The sequence below is a fragment of the Aythya fuligula genome, chromosome 8 (assembly GCF_009819795.1).
Source record: "Aythya fuligula isolate bAytFul2 chromosome 8, bAytFul2.pri, whole genome shotgun sequence".
Classification (NCBI taxonomy): Eukaryota; Metazoa; Chordata; class Aves; order Anseriformes; family Anatidae; genus Aythya; species Aythya fuligula.
The window spans coordinates 20,143,696-20,158,559 of NC_045566.1; the positions used below are offsets into that span (position 1 = coordinate 20,143,696).

Sequence of the window (14,864 nt, forward strand, 5' to 3'; positions counted from 1 at the left end):
CTTCTCCCTATCTATTCCTCCCGGCCTGCTCCCGTCTTGGTTGGGTTGAAGAGATGGCGTCAGCGTGGCGCGTGTCTGGGATGCTCAGGCGAGACATCACAGAGAAGAGATCATGTTATCCTAATTTGCCGTTTCCGGTTGGAAGAGTTTTTCTCTCCGCAAGCTGATGTGGCTGGGGAAAGTGTTCTGGGAATGCTGCTTTGTGGTGGGAGATCTCAGGGCCTGGTGAAGACAAGCTGGTCATCTCATCCCATCGCTAAATGCTGCCATACGCATCAGCCAAGATTTTCTGAAGTAGGTGAAGTTTTGGAGCTCCTTTGCCCCTGGGAATGTGGGGAGATGCCCAGGCCAGGATGGCCCCTCAGGGGGGTCAGCAGATCCCCATTACCTGCAGGGAGAGGCAGTCAGCAGGTCCCAGTTACCTGATACTTCCCGAGGCAGTAATGGCTTTTGAAAATCTTTGCTATTTCAGATGCAGGGAAATGGTCACCCTTGGGTTTCACGCACTCCTTTCCACATGTCATCCTGCTTTAGTATGCTTCTGAAATCTTGTTCCTTTATTTTTATTTTTTATTCACTTTTTCCTCCTCCTCTTCCCTTTGCTGTAGCAACCTCTCTCTTTCTAAACAAGTATGTTGGTATAATAACTTCACTAGGGATCTTGCCATTTCAAACAGTGTATTTGCACATTTCTCACTGCTTTCCCTGCTCGTTTCACATCTTGGATGAGAATATGCCTTTTTCCTCTTAGCCCGTGTTTAACTTTTTGTCCTTTCTTCCATAATTCAACACGGTGAGGAATGTGCTAATGGATGCCACTTTTACAGAAGCTGCTCACTCACATACAGCCGGTGTGCCTTCACGGCTAGTCCAGCGTAAAGAAACTCTTGTGTTCCCTTCGTGAGCTCTCCATGCAGCTCGAAGATGCCAATTGCTCCTGGAAGCAGGGGGATAAGCGAAATGCTTTCCACCACCTTAATGTTGCTATTGGCTTTATGCTGCAGATTTAGTCATTCTTATGACATATTTCCACAATGGTGCATTTCCATCATCATTCCACAGTGATGTACTTGAAGCCTTTCCATGCGTTTTTTTTCCGCTTAGGACCTCTGAAATTAATGCAGTCTTCCCTTTGGTTTCGTAAACTGTGGGGTCAGACTCCTCAGACTTTGAAGACCTGGAGACATGTCTTCTAGGACTACCTGTCCCAGCGCTGTCTCAGCCCATGAGGGTCATGGCACTGACAGTGGAAACAGTAGTACTTAATTTAAGAGAGTATCTGGCACTTACAGCACAGCCCAAGGCCCTGCAGTCCCACTACTATTATTATTGGAATTGGCGTTGTTATTATTAAGTTAGATCCTGATCCTTTTACACTGCTGAGGACATGAACTCTGTAAAGACCAATGCTGTTGGTGTACTGGTGAAGGCAGTGTAGATCTCCAATCTGTGCAGAAAGCACTACACAGGGGAGAATAAAACCTAAATCTCCCAACTACCACTTTTCTCCGAGCACAGAGACATGCCAGCCCTGCAGGAGTAGTGAGGATCGTTGTCGTGATGCCCAGGTGCCCATGGTGTTACTGCTCTGCTGTTCGCTGTAGGACAGGTGCAAAGTGACCTTTAGAAATGGATGTATTGCATATCCCCATTCCAGTATTTTATTTTATTTTATTTTATTTTATTTTATTTTATTTTATTTTATTTTATTTTATTTTATTTTATTTTATTTTATTTTATTTTATTTTATTTTATTTTATTTATTTTATTTTATTTTTTACTCCTACGACTGTTTATCTTCAGCTCTGGAGACTGGAGGAGAGACAGCCAGCAGTGTCATTAGGAGGCTTCCCCCTCTAGACATGCCCCTTGGTGGAGCTGTCTCCAGACCTGTTCCCCTCTCCTCATTAAGCTTATTTTGGAGTTTAGTTGGTACTTCTCCACCCTTCTGCAGCCATCCCAGACCACCCCCTCTCAGAGGGAGCTCTCTCCAAGGTCAGGCCATGCTCTGTTTTGAGCAGAACTGGAAGAGAGATGTCTCAGAGCGAAGTTGGAGGAACCTTTTGCTCATGTTCTTCCCTACAGAACATGCAGGCGTGGGGGCGAGGTGGCACCCCGTGGCACACGCCTGTGTCCTGCAGGGACTCCTTGTTCTTACCACCCTCTGCCACCTCCCACCAGACCGCTTGTCCTGAGGAAGCGGGCAAAGAGGAGAGCCATGGCTGTGAAAGCCTCCAGATTAGAGAAGCTGGGGAAATGTCTTAATATTTGTGTAACTGCATCTCACCTAAAGACGTCTCTAACAGTCCCTGCTCCTCCCGCACTTTACCAAGTTGGTCCCAGGCAGCTGAGGATGGAGTCTCCAGGCCTGCTGGCCCCTTGCCCCCCTATCTACAGGCAGCTCTTGCTTTTCCTCTTTGCCCCACCGATGTGTTTGCTGACTGTCTCCTCTCCCTCGTCCTTGCAGGGTGTACATGAGCGTGAAGGAGCTGAAGGAGGCCCTGCAGCTGAACAGCACCCACTTCCTCAACGTTTACTTTGCCAGCTCAGTGAGGGAAGAGTTGGCTGGTGCTGCCACTTGGCCATGGGATAAAGAGGCTCTTAGTCACCTCGGTAAGCAAGCGAACCTACCCGTGGGGCCTTGGGGGCGTTGGCTTCTCTCTCTCGGTGGGCTTAGCCAGAAGAGGCACTAGACTTTGCTCTCAGGTAGAGTGGGAGAAAAAGTAAGCTCATGTTTTGAGACAAAGCCTTTTGCCTTCAGTTACAGGTGCTTAGGGAGGTTTTGGAGTTATCACCTCTAGTTTAGCCCTTCTGTGGCAGGAGCTGGTGTTTTGGCACTGAATTGTGTTCAGTTCACCCCAGCCTTTTGGGATGGGGGCAGCTGGGAAAGTGAGCACAGACTTCCACTGCCATGGCTTGGCTCAACACTGAGGACGTGTAATGAACATCAAAAGTCACGGTAACAGGCTCTCTGCTTCTGTATAGAAAGGAGTCATCTGTTCCTAATGTCTATATGGATGGGGCTTTCAGGTAGCCACAAGCTCTGTTAGTGGTGAGGGCAGGGAATCAGTGGGGCAGGGAGTGAGGGGAAAGCTGCAGGTTCACCATCGGTGCTGGCTCTGGAGGGGGAATAAGAGTTGTACTTGTCCAGATGCTTTAGGTGAGGAGGATTCTCTGAGACCTTCCTGGCCTATCCACCAGGGTTCTGGAAATGGTGAACTTCACTCTGCAGTGCTTAATGACAAACATATAAACCAGGAGCCTTGGTGACCTCAGAGCCAAGGCTCCTGAGCTGAACAGGCAGTGAGCTTTAGCCACTTCCAAATCCAGCTGCAAATGTGAGGATGACTATCAAATTAAACCTCGTTTTTATAACTTGGCTTGCTACCTGCTGAAGGCAAGGTATTCTGGCTTCAGTGAATTCAAGGCAAGCCATTAAGGTCATCAGTCTTGGCAGACTGTGAAATTGTTAAAACGGCAGCTGCTTCGCTAGAATGTAAATGTACCGTGTGTTTTCTCCTATTTCTGTTGTCTCTTTTTTTTCCTGCCTCTCCCTCCACCTCTTCAATGTCAGAATTTTCTGGCAAGGCCCTTTACACTTTGTAGTCAAAACATCTAAAGTGTTTCTCAATAAGTAACTGGAAATAATTACTCGTGACACCTGCGCAGCAGACCTAGACCTTCTGCTTTTACAAGTGCGTGATGTTCAACCCTTAAAGTTTTACGCCGCTCTTAAAGACCTGTTTTAAAGTTCTTTTGTGCCAGTTTCCCTCCCTCAATGAGTTTCAGGGCTGGTTTTTCAATAGCATATTGCTACAATTGCTTGTCGAGGAAGGCAAACCTCCATGAAATTTATTCCTTCAGCTTCCAGAAATCACTTCCAAGGCTCAGCTGGACAATCATCTTACTACAGCAAGTGCTTCAGCCACACATGTTCTTGTCAGACCCCTCCCGATGGCTTGCAAGGAGGTGTACGGAAGGGTAATCAGGGTAACTGGTTTAATCAAAAGCTTGCATTTAACTCTGGTCTTGGAGTTTGTGTCCAGCCAGAGTCCTTAAGCAGGGGTTGCACCATCTGGAAATGTTGGATCAGGGTTTTACCAGGGAGGTTCAGGGGAAAAGGGGTGTTGTCCTGGCTCTGGTGCCAGAGCTGTGAAGTGTGAAGCTGGATCTGAACTTCTCTGAAGCTCTGGCACAGACCAAAGACTTCGGTTCAAGACAGTCCTTGGTTTTAGATTTAATGAGCTGGGGAGGGAGGGTGACAGATTCTCTTCTCTGTAAACAGTAGGCTCCAGCACATCATCAAGTGTTTTGTACTAGGCACAGTGTATACCATTGTCAGTGCAGAAGAAATTTAGGACTGAGCAGGAGGTTACCTGCTCTGAGTAAATCTGAAGGTACAGTAGGGAGGAAAGAGCAAAGAAAGCCTTGGGAGGAGTGAATAGTAGCTTGAGAAAATTTCCTGAGCTTTAAGGCCCTAGCAGTGACCAGGGATGCCAACAGGCTTTTACAGAAGAGAGGAATCAGTCTCCAGAAAGACACTGTTCTTCCCTTCTTGCGATGATTCTTGCAGGTCTCCTGCCTCTCCTGATGTTAATGGCTTAGGTCAGCCCACAGGTTTTGCTCCCCCTGTGCCGCTGTCTCTTCCTGTGGAGTAGAAATGCCACCTTGCAAACATAGACCCTGCCCCATTGGCTTTCTTTTGCTTTGATTCTCCAACAAAATCAGGTTGATTCCTTGAGTATCACTTGACTTCCCTAAGAAGCTAACTTGCCTCCTGGCCAGACTTTCCTCCCCACTTTTCTCCATTTGTCTCTCTGAAATGGACTTTCTTAGATGTTTTCAAGAGAAGTACCATGAGACTTCTCTCCAACTGCCTTTCTTTATTCTGTTTCAACCTCTTCTCTCATCCCAAAGCTCGCTAAACATATTGTTTCCAAATTGTCCTTCTCTTCTTCTCTAGATGGTTTTAATCTGCCCTCTGGACTTTGAACTCTGTAGAAACTCTTTCATGCCCTCCAAGTGTGTCCATCAAGAAGGTCCTCTTCACCTTCCTGTTGGCATTGTCACCTTCTGGAAGTTTCAGAAAATTTTGTTTTTTCTTCTCTTTTGTTCACCTATGATTGTTTTTGGAGTATTGTAAATTACATGAACATTCCAATGCTGATGACCTGCAGATCCATTGCTCTCCTCCAGGTTGTTTTCCTGAATAAATTCAAATTTCATGCAGTTTCTGCAGACTTACTGTCTTAGCCCAGTAGCAATACCAACAAATAGCAGCTATGTTCCTTGAGGCGTAAAGGGTAATGACTGACTTGGAGAGGGTGAACTGGTCTGTGACATCTCTATAGGCAATATTTCAGTTGCTTTACAGCTTCCAGACAGAGACAGCTTGTACCCAGCCAGCAGAAGAAGCAAAATCTCAAGTCTGTTTGCAGTGCTTCATCTAACCATACTTTGTCTCAGTGTTTCCACCATAATCACAGTCAGTTCTTCTCAAATTCAGAGTGTTCTTGCTAGGAGTCCAGGACTAATTTTCTGAGAACTTGCAAGTAAATCTCTTTAACTGCAAAACACAGAGATGAAGAACTCCTGTCCTATATAAAATTCATCTTTCCGCAACGGAAAGCCTTGCCTCAAAAATCCCAGCAATGCAATAATGTAGACACTTCAAACTTTGTCTAGTTGCATGTGAACGGTATTTGCATAAACATGGTTGAAAGGCAATGGGAGCATGAATATTTGATGTTATAAACATTTTCTGTAGTTATATAAGCTGAGGCCAGCTCATATATCTGCTGAGGTCATTGGATCCTGACGGAGGGCCAGTCGTTCACCAGAGGTACCTCTAGCAGCGGCCATCTTCCTGCCTGACTAACCACCGTGCGTTTGTTCCACCAGCTGCCATTCTCCAGTTGCCCAGCCTTGGTTTGGCAGGCACGTCCAAAGACGTCTCTGGTTCACCTACCCTTGATGCCATGGGGACACGACACTGACATTTTTAGCTTGGCTGTGCAAATGCTGATCCTGGGGGGGTTCTTTGGTCTTGTCCTCAGGCATGAGAGGACGAGGTCACTTAACACCTGATTTAGTACACCTCCCAGAGCAGAAGGAGGTAAAGGTGGAAGGAAAGATCTGATGTGCAGAGGAAGGAGAGGGGACACTGTTCTTGTTGCAACGGGATGTTATGAACACCTCCATATCTTGCCTTCATAGCAGAGACCCTCCAAGTGGGGAAATGCAACTCCCAGGTCTAAAGCTGGGGGGTTCTTGGAACCCTTTGCTCACCAGGGAGCTGTGGGGAGAATGGAGGGATGGGGAAGGTCTGGAAGACAGGCACTGTTCTCATGCTGTTTCTAATCCTGCCATCTAATTAGCTGTAAGAAGGACTAAAAATACGACTGTCCTTGTGGAGTGTGGGGGAGGAATGGGATAGGGGAAGCCAGCAGAGAGGAGGGAGTGACAGGGTATCCCAGCCTTGGCATCCCTCCCCTGCGACAGTTTTCTCTCTCCCTGCATCAGAATCCCATTTTTTCCCCTGTTTGGGAAGAGCATCAGGTTTCTGGTGGAAGGAGGATGGTTTGGTCGCAGGGCCGCTGGTGCCCCTCAGGCCCGTCTTTGTGGTTAGTGCTGCAGGATTCGTGCAGGGCTTTCACATCTCACTCGTTTTGTTTATGAACATTATTTTCTTTCTGCATGCACATTCCTCCTTTCAGACCTTTGGGCAGGCAGCCCCCTGCCTTGTTCAGGCTTGGGTTTGGCTGCAGAGTTGCCTTTCCTTTCTGTTTTCTCTGTTTGCTTTGAAATGAGAAGTAGCTTTCTATATGCCCACTAGGTTCTCCGTCGATGGGGTGCCCTCTGCTATCTACAGTATTTGCCAGCCTGAGAGCTGGGAGAGAGGAAGCGTGCAAAAACCTTCTGAACGACAGGATACAGTCGAACATGAAGGTCCTGAAAGGATTTTCAAGCTCTGTAGCTTATTGTGGCTCATAACCAGTCAGATCTATAGGACCAAGGTACAAGGTCCTTTACTCCAGTGCTCTGGGGAGAAAGGGCATGCGGTCACTATGTGCCCCATCCTTTGCCTTGGGCCAACAAAATGCCTGGGTTTAGCCTCCACATTGGGGACAAAGCATGAGGAAAAACAACCACCGTGAGTTTTTTGCTAGGAAGTGGTGCCATTTCATGCCACTGCTGCCTCCCAGCCCCTCTGTGAGCCACACGCAGCGCAGGGCGCTGCATGGAAGGTGCCACCCTTACTTCCTCACCCTTTCAACCTGTTGGGCTTGGAAGAATTGCTCAGGGAATCTCAGAAGGCCCTTTCCAGCCCCAGCCCCGTGTTCATAAAGCACGGCTCCACCAGAGGAGTCGCAGTCCTGCTGGTCCCCTGCCAGGGACACTGTGATCTGAAGAAAGCCCTCGCTTGGAGGGAATGCCCTGTACTTGAGGACAGGAGGTAGGCCAGCAGCGCACGGAGCTGATTCAGGAGCAGATTTCAAGCTGTCTATGCTGTGGCTGGAGACAGGATCGCACGGTGGCCCTCTGCCAGTTTTAACTTTGCTGGCAGGGGCAGCGATCAGCAGCAGAGATGCAGTAGCAGAGGCTTTGCTGTGAGGTAGCTGGCACAGTAAATTCTCCAGGGCCTTGCAAAGGAGGGAGCAAGCTGCACGGGAGCCAACTATTCACTGCACTGCCATCCGAGCTGTCTAGGTTAACAGTAGTTGGGTAAAAACAGCCTGCCATGCCATGGAGGTATTGCCTGGAGTTGGCCTGGGCACATGTTGGGAGCTGCTTTTTTCCCTCTTGTCTTGATGATATTTCCCAGCCCTTGCTCCTGCACCGCAGGGCAGCACAGAGAAGTGGCTGGAACAAGGAGAAGGGGATGAGGAAGGAGATGGCCACTGAAAAACAGGGAGAAGAGGAGAAGTTTTGAAAGAAGTTTGTTTGGGCAAAATACAGAAAAGAAAAGGAAGAGAGAGGAGAAGAGGGGCAAGTTTTGTTCTTGAGCATCTTCCACAGAGAGCTGCCCAGCTGGTGTGGGGCACGGCTGTCATTACAGGATGTGCATCCTGCCTTGGCAGTCAGATCTGGCGGCGAGCAAAGGGAAGGCTCTGCTCCTCTTGGCTTTCCTCGACATCATTGCTCCTTCCTCTTCTCATAACGGGCAGGTGGGCAGGAGAGGAGAAACGCTTTGTCCAGCAGGCTGCTCGGGGCAAGGTGAGCATGGGACCTACCCAGTGCTTTTGGATCTTCTGGACTCTTGCTGAAGGTGGCTCCCAGCTGGCAAAGCCAAGCATGTCAAGACTTTGCGAGGCAATTGGTTCTCATCTGCCGTAGGAGCTGGCATACTTTAGCCACCTGGGCCTGGGGGTGAGCTGTCTAATCTCTCCTCTGGTTCAAAAGATTTTCCCTGTAAGCCCAGGTCTCAGTTTGGTGCCCCAGCTCCAGACTTCATTTGGAGTTTTAAGTGTGAACCAAAGTAGACAATGACTTATAAACACAGAGGGAAATGGTAGCTGAAACAACTGAAGACTTTTTGGGGAGCAATATGGTCAGAAGGGGGAAGAGAAACCAGCCACCCTACTCTGAAGCAAGGGAGCCTTCTTCCAACCCTGCAAGGCCAATACTGGCCCCCACCTGGCACCTCCTTTGTGACCTAGAAGCACAGTGAGAAGAATTTTAGCCAGCACAAGTGAGTAAGGGCAGCTGCTCGCTGTCGCTTTCTTACAATGATTTCCTTGTGCTTGAAATTCCAGGTGGTGTTGTCCTCAACCCTGCTTATTATGGTATGCATGGCCACACGAACACCATGATCCACGAAGTGGGACATGTCCTGGGGCTGTACCATGTCTTTAAGGGAGTGAGCGAGAGGGAATCTTGTGACGATCCCTGCAGGGAGACAACTCCGTCTATGGAGACGGGAGACCTCTGCGCTGACACTGCCCCGACCCCAAAGAGTAAGCTCTGTCGGGACCCAGACCCTACCAATGACACCTGTGGCCAGATGCATTTCACGGGGACGCCCTTCAACAACTACATGAGCTACACAGGTGAGGAGCAGTCATTGCTAGAAATGGGAAGGGGTGACCTCTGCGAGAAACTTGTGTTTCACTCCCTTCCGCCTTGCTCCCCAGCTAACGTGCTCCCTCCTGGTGTGCGAGGATGCGGTTGCAGGAACCTCATAGCCCCTCTCTTGCTGTGGTTTCCATCCCTCCCTGCCTGCCTGCCCGTGGCTTGCTGGAAGTGCACTGAGGCTGCTCTGCCTTCCTGTTGGCATGTGCTTGTTCTCCTGTCCTGAAGCAGTGTTATTATTATTATTAATTTATTTACGGTTACTTATTATGACCGGAGCCACCGTGGCAAGCGCGGGGTTGTGGAGCTGCTGAGGCAGTGCCATCTTGTGGCCCTGGGGACACACGACACCAGCCATCCCTGGCAGGAGAGCCACCAGGCGCTGGTGTCTCCCAGGTCTCCCCAGGAGGGTTCTCCAAAAGAGGATTCGGGGATCAGGGAGAGTGCCAGCTGATCCCTGCCACCCTCATCCTGACCGCTGTTCCCCCAGATGATGACTGCACCAACACCTTCACCCCCAACCAAGTGGCCCGGATGCATTGCTACCTGGACCTGGTGTACCAGCGCTGGAGCCAGAGCAAGAAGCCTGCGCCCATCCCAATCCCACCCATGGTCACGGGGCAGACTCAGGACTCCCTCAGCATCTACTGGCTGCCTCCCATCAGCGGTGTTATCCACGAGAGGTGAGAGAGCAACATCCTCCTCACATCGGTTTACTTGTGCAGGGATCTGCCGGGGCAGAGAGCAGGGGATGGGGGGAGCCTTTTGGGAGTCAGTGAAGACACCAGGGAGGGCTGGCACACCCCTCGTGCCCCCTGCCAGCTGGCGAGTCTCACCCCAGCCTTAGCAAGCACCCATTCCTGCAGCTGCCCTGGTGATGGAGGGTGTAGATCTGGTCCTGGCACCTTCTTCCCTGTGACCAGCTCCTGCGGATCTGGGCTGTGTGCAGGGCTCTCCCACCAGCCTCTGCCATCGGGGTGTGGGGAGGCGATGCCAAGGAGCATCGGGAGGTGATGCCAATTCTTAAACCCAAGAGTGCAATCACGGAATGAAAAACGAGCTTCATTTAGCACTTATTGTATAAAATAGCCATTTACCAGGAGGAAATGCAGCCTTGTGGTTAAGGCAGGGAGCTGGAACCGCAAGAGCTGGGTTTCGTTCCCAGCGCTGTCGCAGACTGGCGGTGTAACTAACTGGGGGTAACTTGAGGGATGTTTCAAGCAGGAGAAATGGAATCAGTCATTTGGCCTCCTCCGGCAGCTGTCTTCCTTTTATCTTGCTAATGCTGGGGAGTCACTGAGACCTGGACAAGCAGCTCCTGCCTCTGTTCAGCAGCCCCTCTAACTAAAGCAGTTCAGTTTCCACCAATTTTCAGGTCTATGTTTTTATTATTGGACCTTAAGCACATCTTAGAGATTTCAAGCTTGCTTAAAAGCTGCTTCACAAAGCCGTCTTTTGCAATTTAAATGAAGTGTTTTAGGGCCACTGACACAAGCATGGTTCCATGGTTGCTGTCTTTTCAAAGAATTAATGTTCTCCATGATGGGCCTTTCATGCTGGGGGTGGCAGGAACCTGTTACCCACCCAGGCATGAGAGCCTCCTGGTGCTGGGTGTTGTGAGCCATTCAGACAAGAACAATCTGTCGTGGGGCTTCCTGAGAAGTTGGGTTCCTTGGTTTTCTAGCTTCGTATCTGATCCTGCTTGAGCAAACTTGTATGGAAATGTAACTGGCCATGATTATACACGCAATTCCTTTGTGTCTGTGGTCTGCAGGGAGCTGGACACTCTCTGTGATGACTGTGCTGAAGACGGCACTTTCCGTCAGTATGTGCACGAGGCCTCGTCCCCTCGGGTCTGCGACTCCTCTGGCTACTGGACCCCAGAAGAGGCAGAAGGTACTCTCATCCTCTCTCTCCTTGTCCGTGAATCCTCTGGGTGGAGATGAGGTCTTGCTGGGAGAAGGAAAAGGAGCTTTTCTTTGAGAGAGTGAACCTTCTCCTCTTCAACGAGGCTTGCTAGTGCAGGAGGTGCCCAGAAGGTACCCAGAAGGTTTCATTGAAATAAAAGGCTTACAATATAGATATTGGGGCCTCATCCAAAACCATGGGGACGTTCCCAGGCTTTGAGACCACTCCGTCCGAAGGGAGCAGGAGAAGCCCCTTGCCCAGTCCCACGCATTGTGTACCAAGTCCTGGCTGATCGGAGTCGGATGCTATTCTTGCTGGTTTGCAGAGCTACTTCATGAGCTGCCTGGGAGCTCTGGCTCACAAGGTCATGCAGCTGCTGCAGAAGTTTTTGGGCTTTCTATGCTGCAGAAGGGGCAGGAGACCAGGTGAAACAATCCCATGTAGTGTGCACGCTGCTGTTGAAACCTGTGGAGCCAGAGGATCTGCTAGTCCTGTGTGTCTACATGTGTTTGAGCCACTAAGGCTGGCTGAAAATGCACCAGGGACTGCTGAGAAAGTACAGCTGGGACTTCGTTACCCCCTTGGGACAAAGCCCATGCTTTGAGAACAGGAGCGTCAGCATATAGCTGGGGTTCAGTGCCTGAAAACTCATCTCTAGATTTGGCATATCATAGGATTATCTTCTGCTAGCATTGCAAATCACACACACACATGCATGCGCACACAGGCAAGTTAAAGAAATAATCAAATTTGTGCTTATTCAGTGATACCAAACAAATCAAAGCTTGGCTCATTTATCTTCAGTAGTTCCTGTTTCCCCTGCCTGTCTGATTCACTGGCAAATTAAAACTGCAGCTGGAAGTATTGGATGTTTTTTTCTCCTTTGCATGAGCCTGTAATTATCACAAGCTCATGTTGGCTCTGGTGGAAAAGAGACAGGTTTTAAGGTTTTTAGAAGAGGAAAGTTAAATGGATGCAGGCTTTGAACTGCTGCTCCCTAAGGAACGCTTGCAGTGGTTTATGGAGACAAGAGTATTTCACTACAGGATGATGAAATCTGGTGATGCTTTCTGAGACTGAAAGCCCAATGCTACATCTGTCTTGCTGAGTGCTAATCCTCCACCAGGGGAAGAAAGCTGGACAGCTGTGGCCAGCCTGGGCACCATACTGGAGGTTCTGGTGGCCCTCAGCAAGCCTTCTGCACCCATGAGACCACACAGCAAGCTTTGTGTCCTCCAGCCACGTCCAGGCAGGTGCTAGAGCTACTGGTGGCACCAAGACCTGATGCAGTGTGGGTACCAATATCCTGTCTGTCAGAGGGCTTGGCAGATCTGATGCTACCAGGAGATGGGAGGCCAGTGGTGCTTGTTGCTTTCTGCGATGTCCACGACCTCTGGAACCTGCAGCTATAGCACAGATGCATAAGCTCCTATGGGGACCCTGTGGGGAGGATGGCCCCTTTGGGTCACCTGTAAGGTCAGCTGTCGCCTGGTTCTCATCCTCTTCTTTGTCCTTCTGCCTAGGGCCCCCAGACGTGGATCAGCCCTGCGAGCCCAGCCTGCAGGCCTGGAGCCCAGAGCTCCACCTGTACCACATGAACATGACCGTGCCTTGCCCACAGCCGGATGGCTGCATCCTGGAGCTGCGCTTCCTGCACCCCGTCTACCCTGATTCCCTCACCCTCTGGACCACGTACCTCTCCACTGACTCACCCAAGGCACTGTCTGACATCGAAATCCTGACAGAGCAGGGGGAGTCCATCCATTTGGGCCCCCTGGACACCTTCTGTGACGTCCCTTTTACCGTGAAGCTCAACATCCACAAGAAGGTGTCCGGAGTCAAAATCTACACCTTCGATGAGAGGATGGAGATAGACACGGCCCTGCTGACCTCCATGCCCCACAGCTCCCTCTGCTCCTCCTGCAAGCTGATCCGATACCGTGTCCTCCGCGAGCCCCCCTTTGCAGATGGATCCCCCGCCACGGCAGCACAGGCGCACCGCGAGTTTGTCGATACGTGAGTGCCAGCCGCGGGCCCCCAAGTGGGTTTGTGTCTGGCCCGGTGCTGTGAGCAGACTCCATGCTCGAGCTCACAGGGTTACAAGGCCCGGCCACTGTGTCTTGCTGCAAGCAGCCTCCCCGCCTGCCATCGAGGAAGCTTGTTGCTGCCCCGTTGCATTAGCACAGGCCTTGCCAAGGAGTTGAGGCTAACAAGAAGGAACTCATTAAACCCAGAAATGAGGCTAGTAAAGTGGTTGTTAGAGTTCATGCAGCTTCTCCCCGGCTCAGTCCCTCAGGGAAGGAATGGCAGGCCCCTCTGCATGACCTGGCAGCAGCTCTCTTCCCACAGCAGCTGCCTCTGGCAGCTTAGGGTATGAAGACGCATGTCCAGCCACAGCACTGCCTGGGCACAGACATGTGATTCCTGTAACAGGGGCGATCAAATTTTTTTGCAGGTTGCATGGGTTGTTCCCTCCTGCTCCTTGCTCACATCCTCCATGTTCCTGCAGGGAAGTGACGCCTGGGCAGGTGTACCACTACCAGGTACAGGCCGTCTCTGGGACAACCCTGGGAGAAGCTTCCCCACCGCTCGTCCACGTCCACGGAGCACCCTACTGTGGGGATGGGAAGGTGACCGCGTAAGTCAAGAAACCCATGCTCTCATCTGAGGGTCTTTAAGCTGGCAGGTCATCCTGCCCAAAAGGGAAGTGCAGGGTTGGTCCTCCACCCAGGGGTACCGGCCTGAAGATAGCTGTGCTCCCAGCATAGGAGATGGAGATGGTCTTTGTGAGGAGCAGGGTCTGGATGAGGGGTCCAACCTGAACTTTGTCCCCGTTTTCATCCCCTGGGCATGATGCAGTGTCTTTTCTCCTCCCTCTTACCCCATGCGGTGTTCTTCCTTTTCTCCCCCCTTCTATGGAAATGGACCTGAGGCATGGAGTCCTCACTTGTTATGAGGCAGAAGCACCCAGGGAGTGTGAGTCAAGGGTGGTGTTAACACATCTGGGTGATGTCCTCTTAGGAGCCTAGAGGAAGAATGTGATGATGGGGACTTGCTGGATGGAGATGGCTGCTCCAGGAAGTGTAAGAAGGAAAAAGGCTTCAACTGTGTCGGTGAGTCTGAGTAGATTTGAGATACCCTTGCTAGGCAGAAATCAAAACAGTGAACTGCTCTCACTTCCCTCATAACAGTCCTTAGAGCACATGGTGGTGCACGTCACTGTAATAAAATGTGGATCTGCAGCTGGAGTGATCTACAGGACTTGTCAGGCCCTCATGATAGGAAATCCCAGGGCCAAATGACCAGCACGCCTCCTGGGAGAGGAGCTGTGTGTGCCTGCAGCCTGGTATGCAAGCAGGGCATTCTCCATCTCCTTGCAGGAGAGCCGAGCCTGTGCTACGTGCATGATGGAGACGGCGTGTGTGAGCCCTTTGAGAAAACAAGCAGTGTCCTAGACTGCGGTCCCTACACGCCCAACGGATACGTGGACCTGTGGGCAGCAAAAGCCTATGCCTCGCATCAGGATGAGAAGTCCTGCCCTGCTTCCTTGGCCACTGGAGAGCCTGTTGCGAAGGTAAGTGAAGGCATGACAGAAAAAAAGACTTTTCTAGCCCATCCCCACCCCCTCCCAGTAAAGCTGGGGGATTTGCTGTCTGAGCAGGATTTTACTGAGGCAGAAATCAAAGCTTCAGAGCAGCTCTGGAAGTGTTGACTGACTACTGTGCTCCCATGCAGAGAGCCAGTAGAAGACCAGAGCATTTCCTACAACCCTCTTGCAGTAGTTTCTAGGGCCAGGAATTGCAGTCCATGGAGGAGTTTCTCATCAAATGGGGGGCACCTCCCCTGTATGCAGTAAGGGACCACCCCTGTCCCACCAGCTAAGT

The 14,864-nt window shown here is 50.6% G+C and overlaps 1 protein-coding gene across 1 annotated transcript in view; it reads left to right on the forward strand.

Moving 5' to 3' along the window:
- Nucleotides 1-14,864, forward strand: part of PAPPA2 (pappalysin 2) — a 76,821-nt gene that overhangs the window by 18,588 nt on the left and 43,369 nt on the right. Inside the window, exons 4-11 of the mRNA XM_032192267.1 lie at nucleotides 2,468-2,613; nucleotides 8,757-9,050; nucleotides 9,563-9,755; nucleotides 10,847-10,968; nucleotides 12,504-12,996; nucleotides 13,490-13,618; nucleotides 14,002-14,093; nucleotides 14,361-14,554. Coding sequence (XP_032048158.1) covers nucleotides 2,468-2,613; nucleotides 8,757-9,050; nucleotides 9,563-9,755; nucleotides 10,847-10,968; nucleotides 12,504-12,996; nucleotides 13,490-13,618; nucleotides 14,002-14,093; nucleotides 14,361-14,554 — 1,663 coding nt within the window. The remainder of the gene's footprint in view (nucleotides 1-2,467; nucleotides 2,614-8,756; nucleotides 9,051-9,562; nucleotides 9,756-10,846; nucleotides 10,969-12,503; nucleotides 12,997-13,489; nucleotides 13,619-14,001; nucleotides 14,094-14,360; nucleotides 14,555-14,864) is intronic.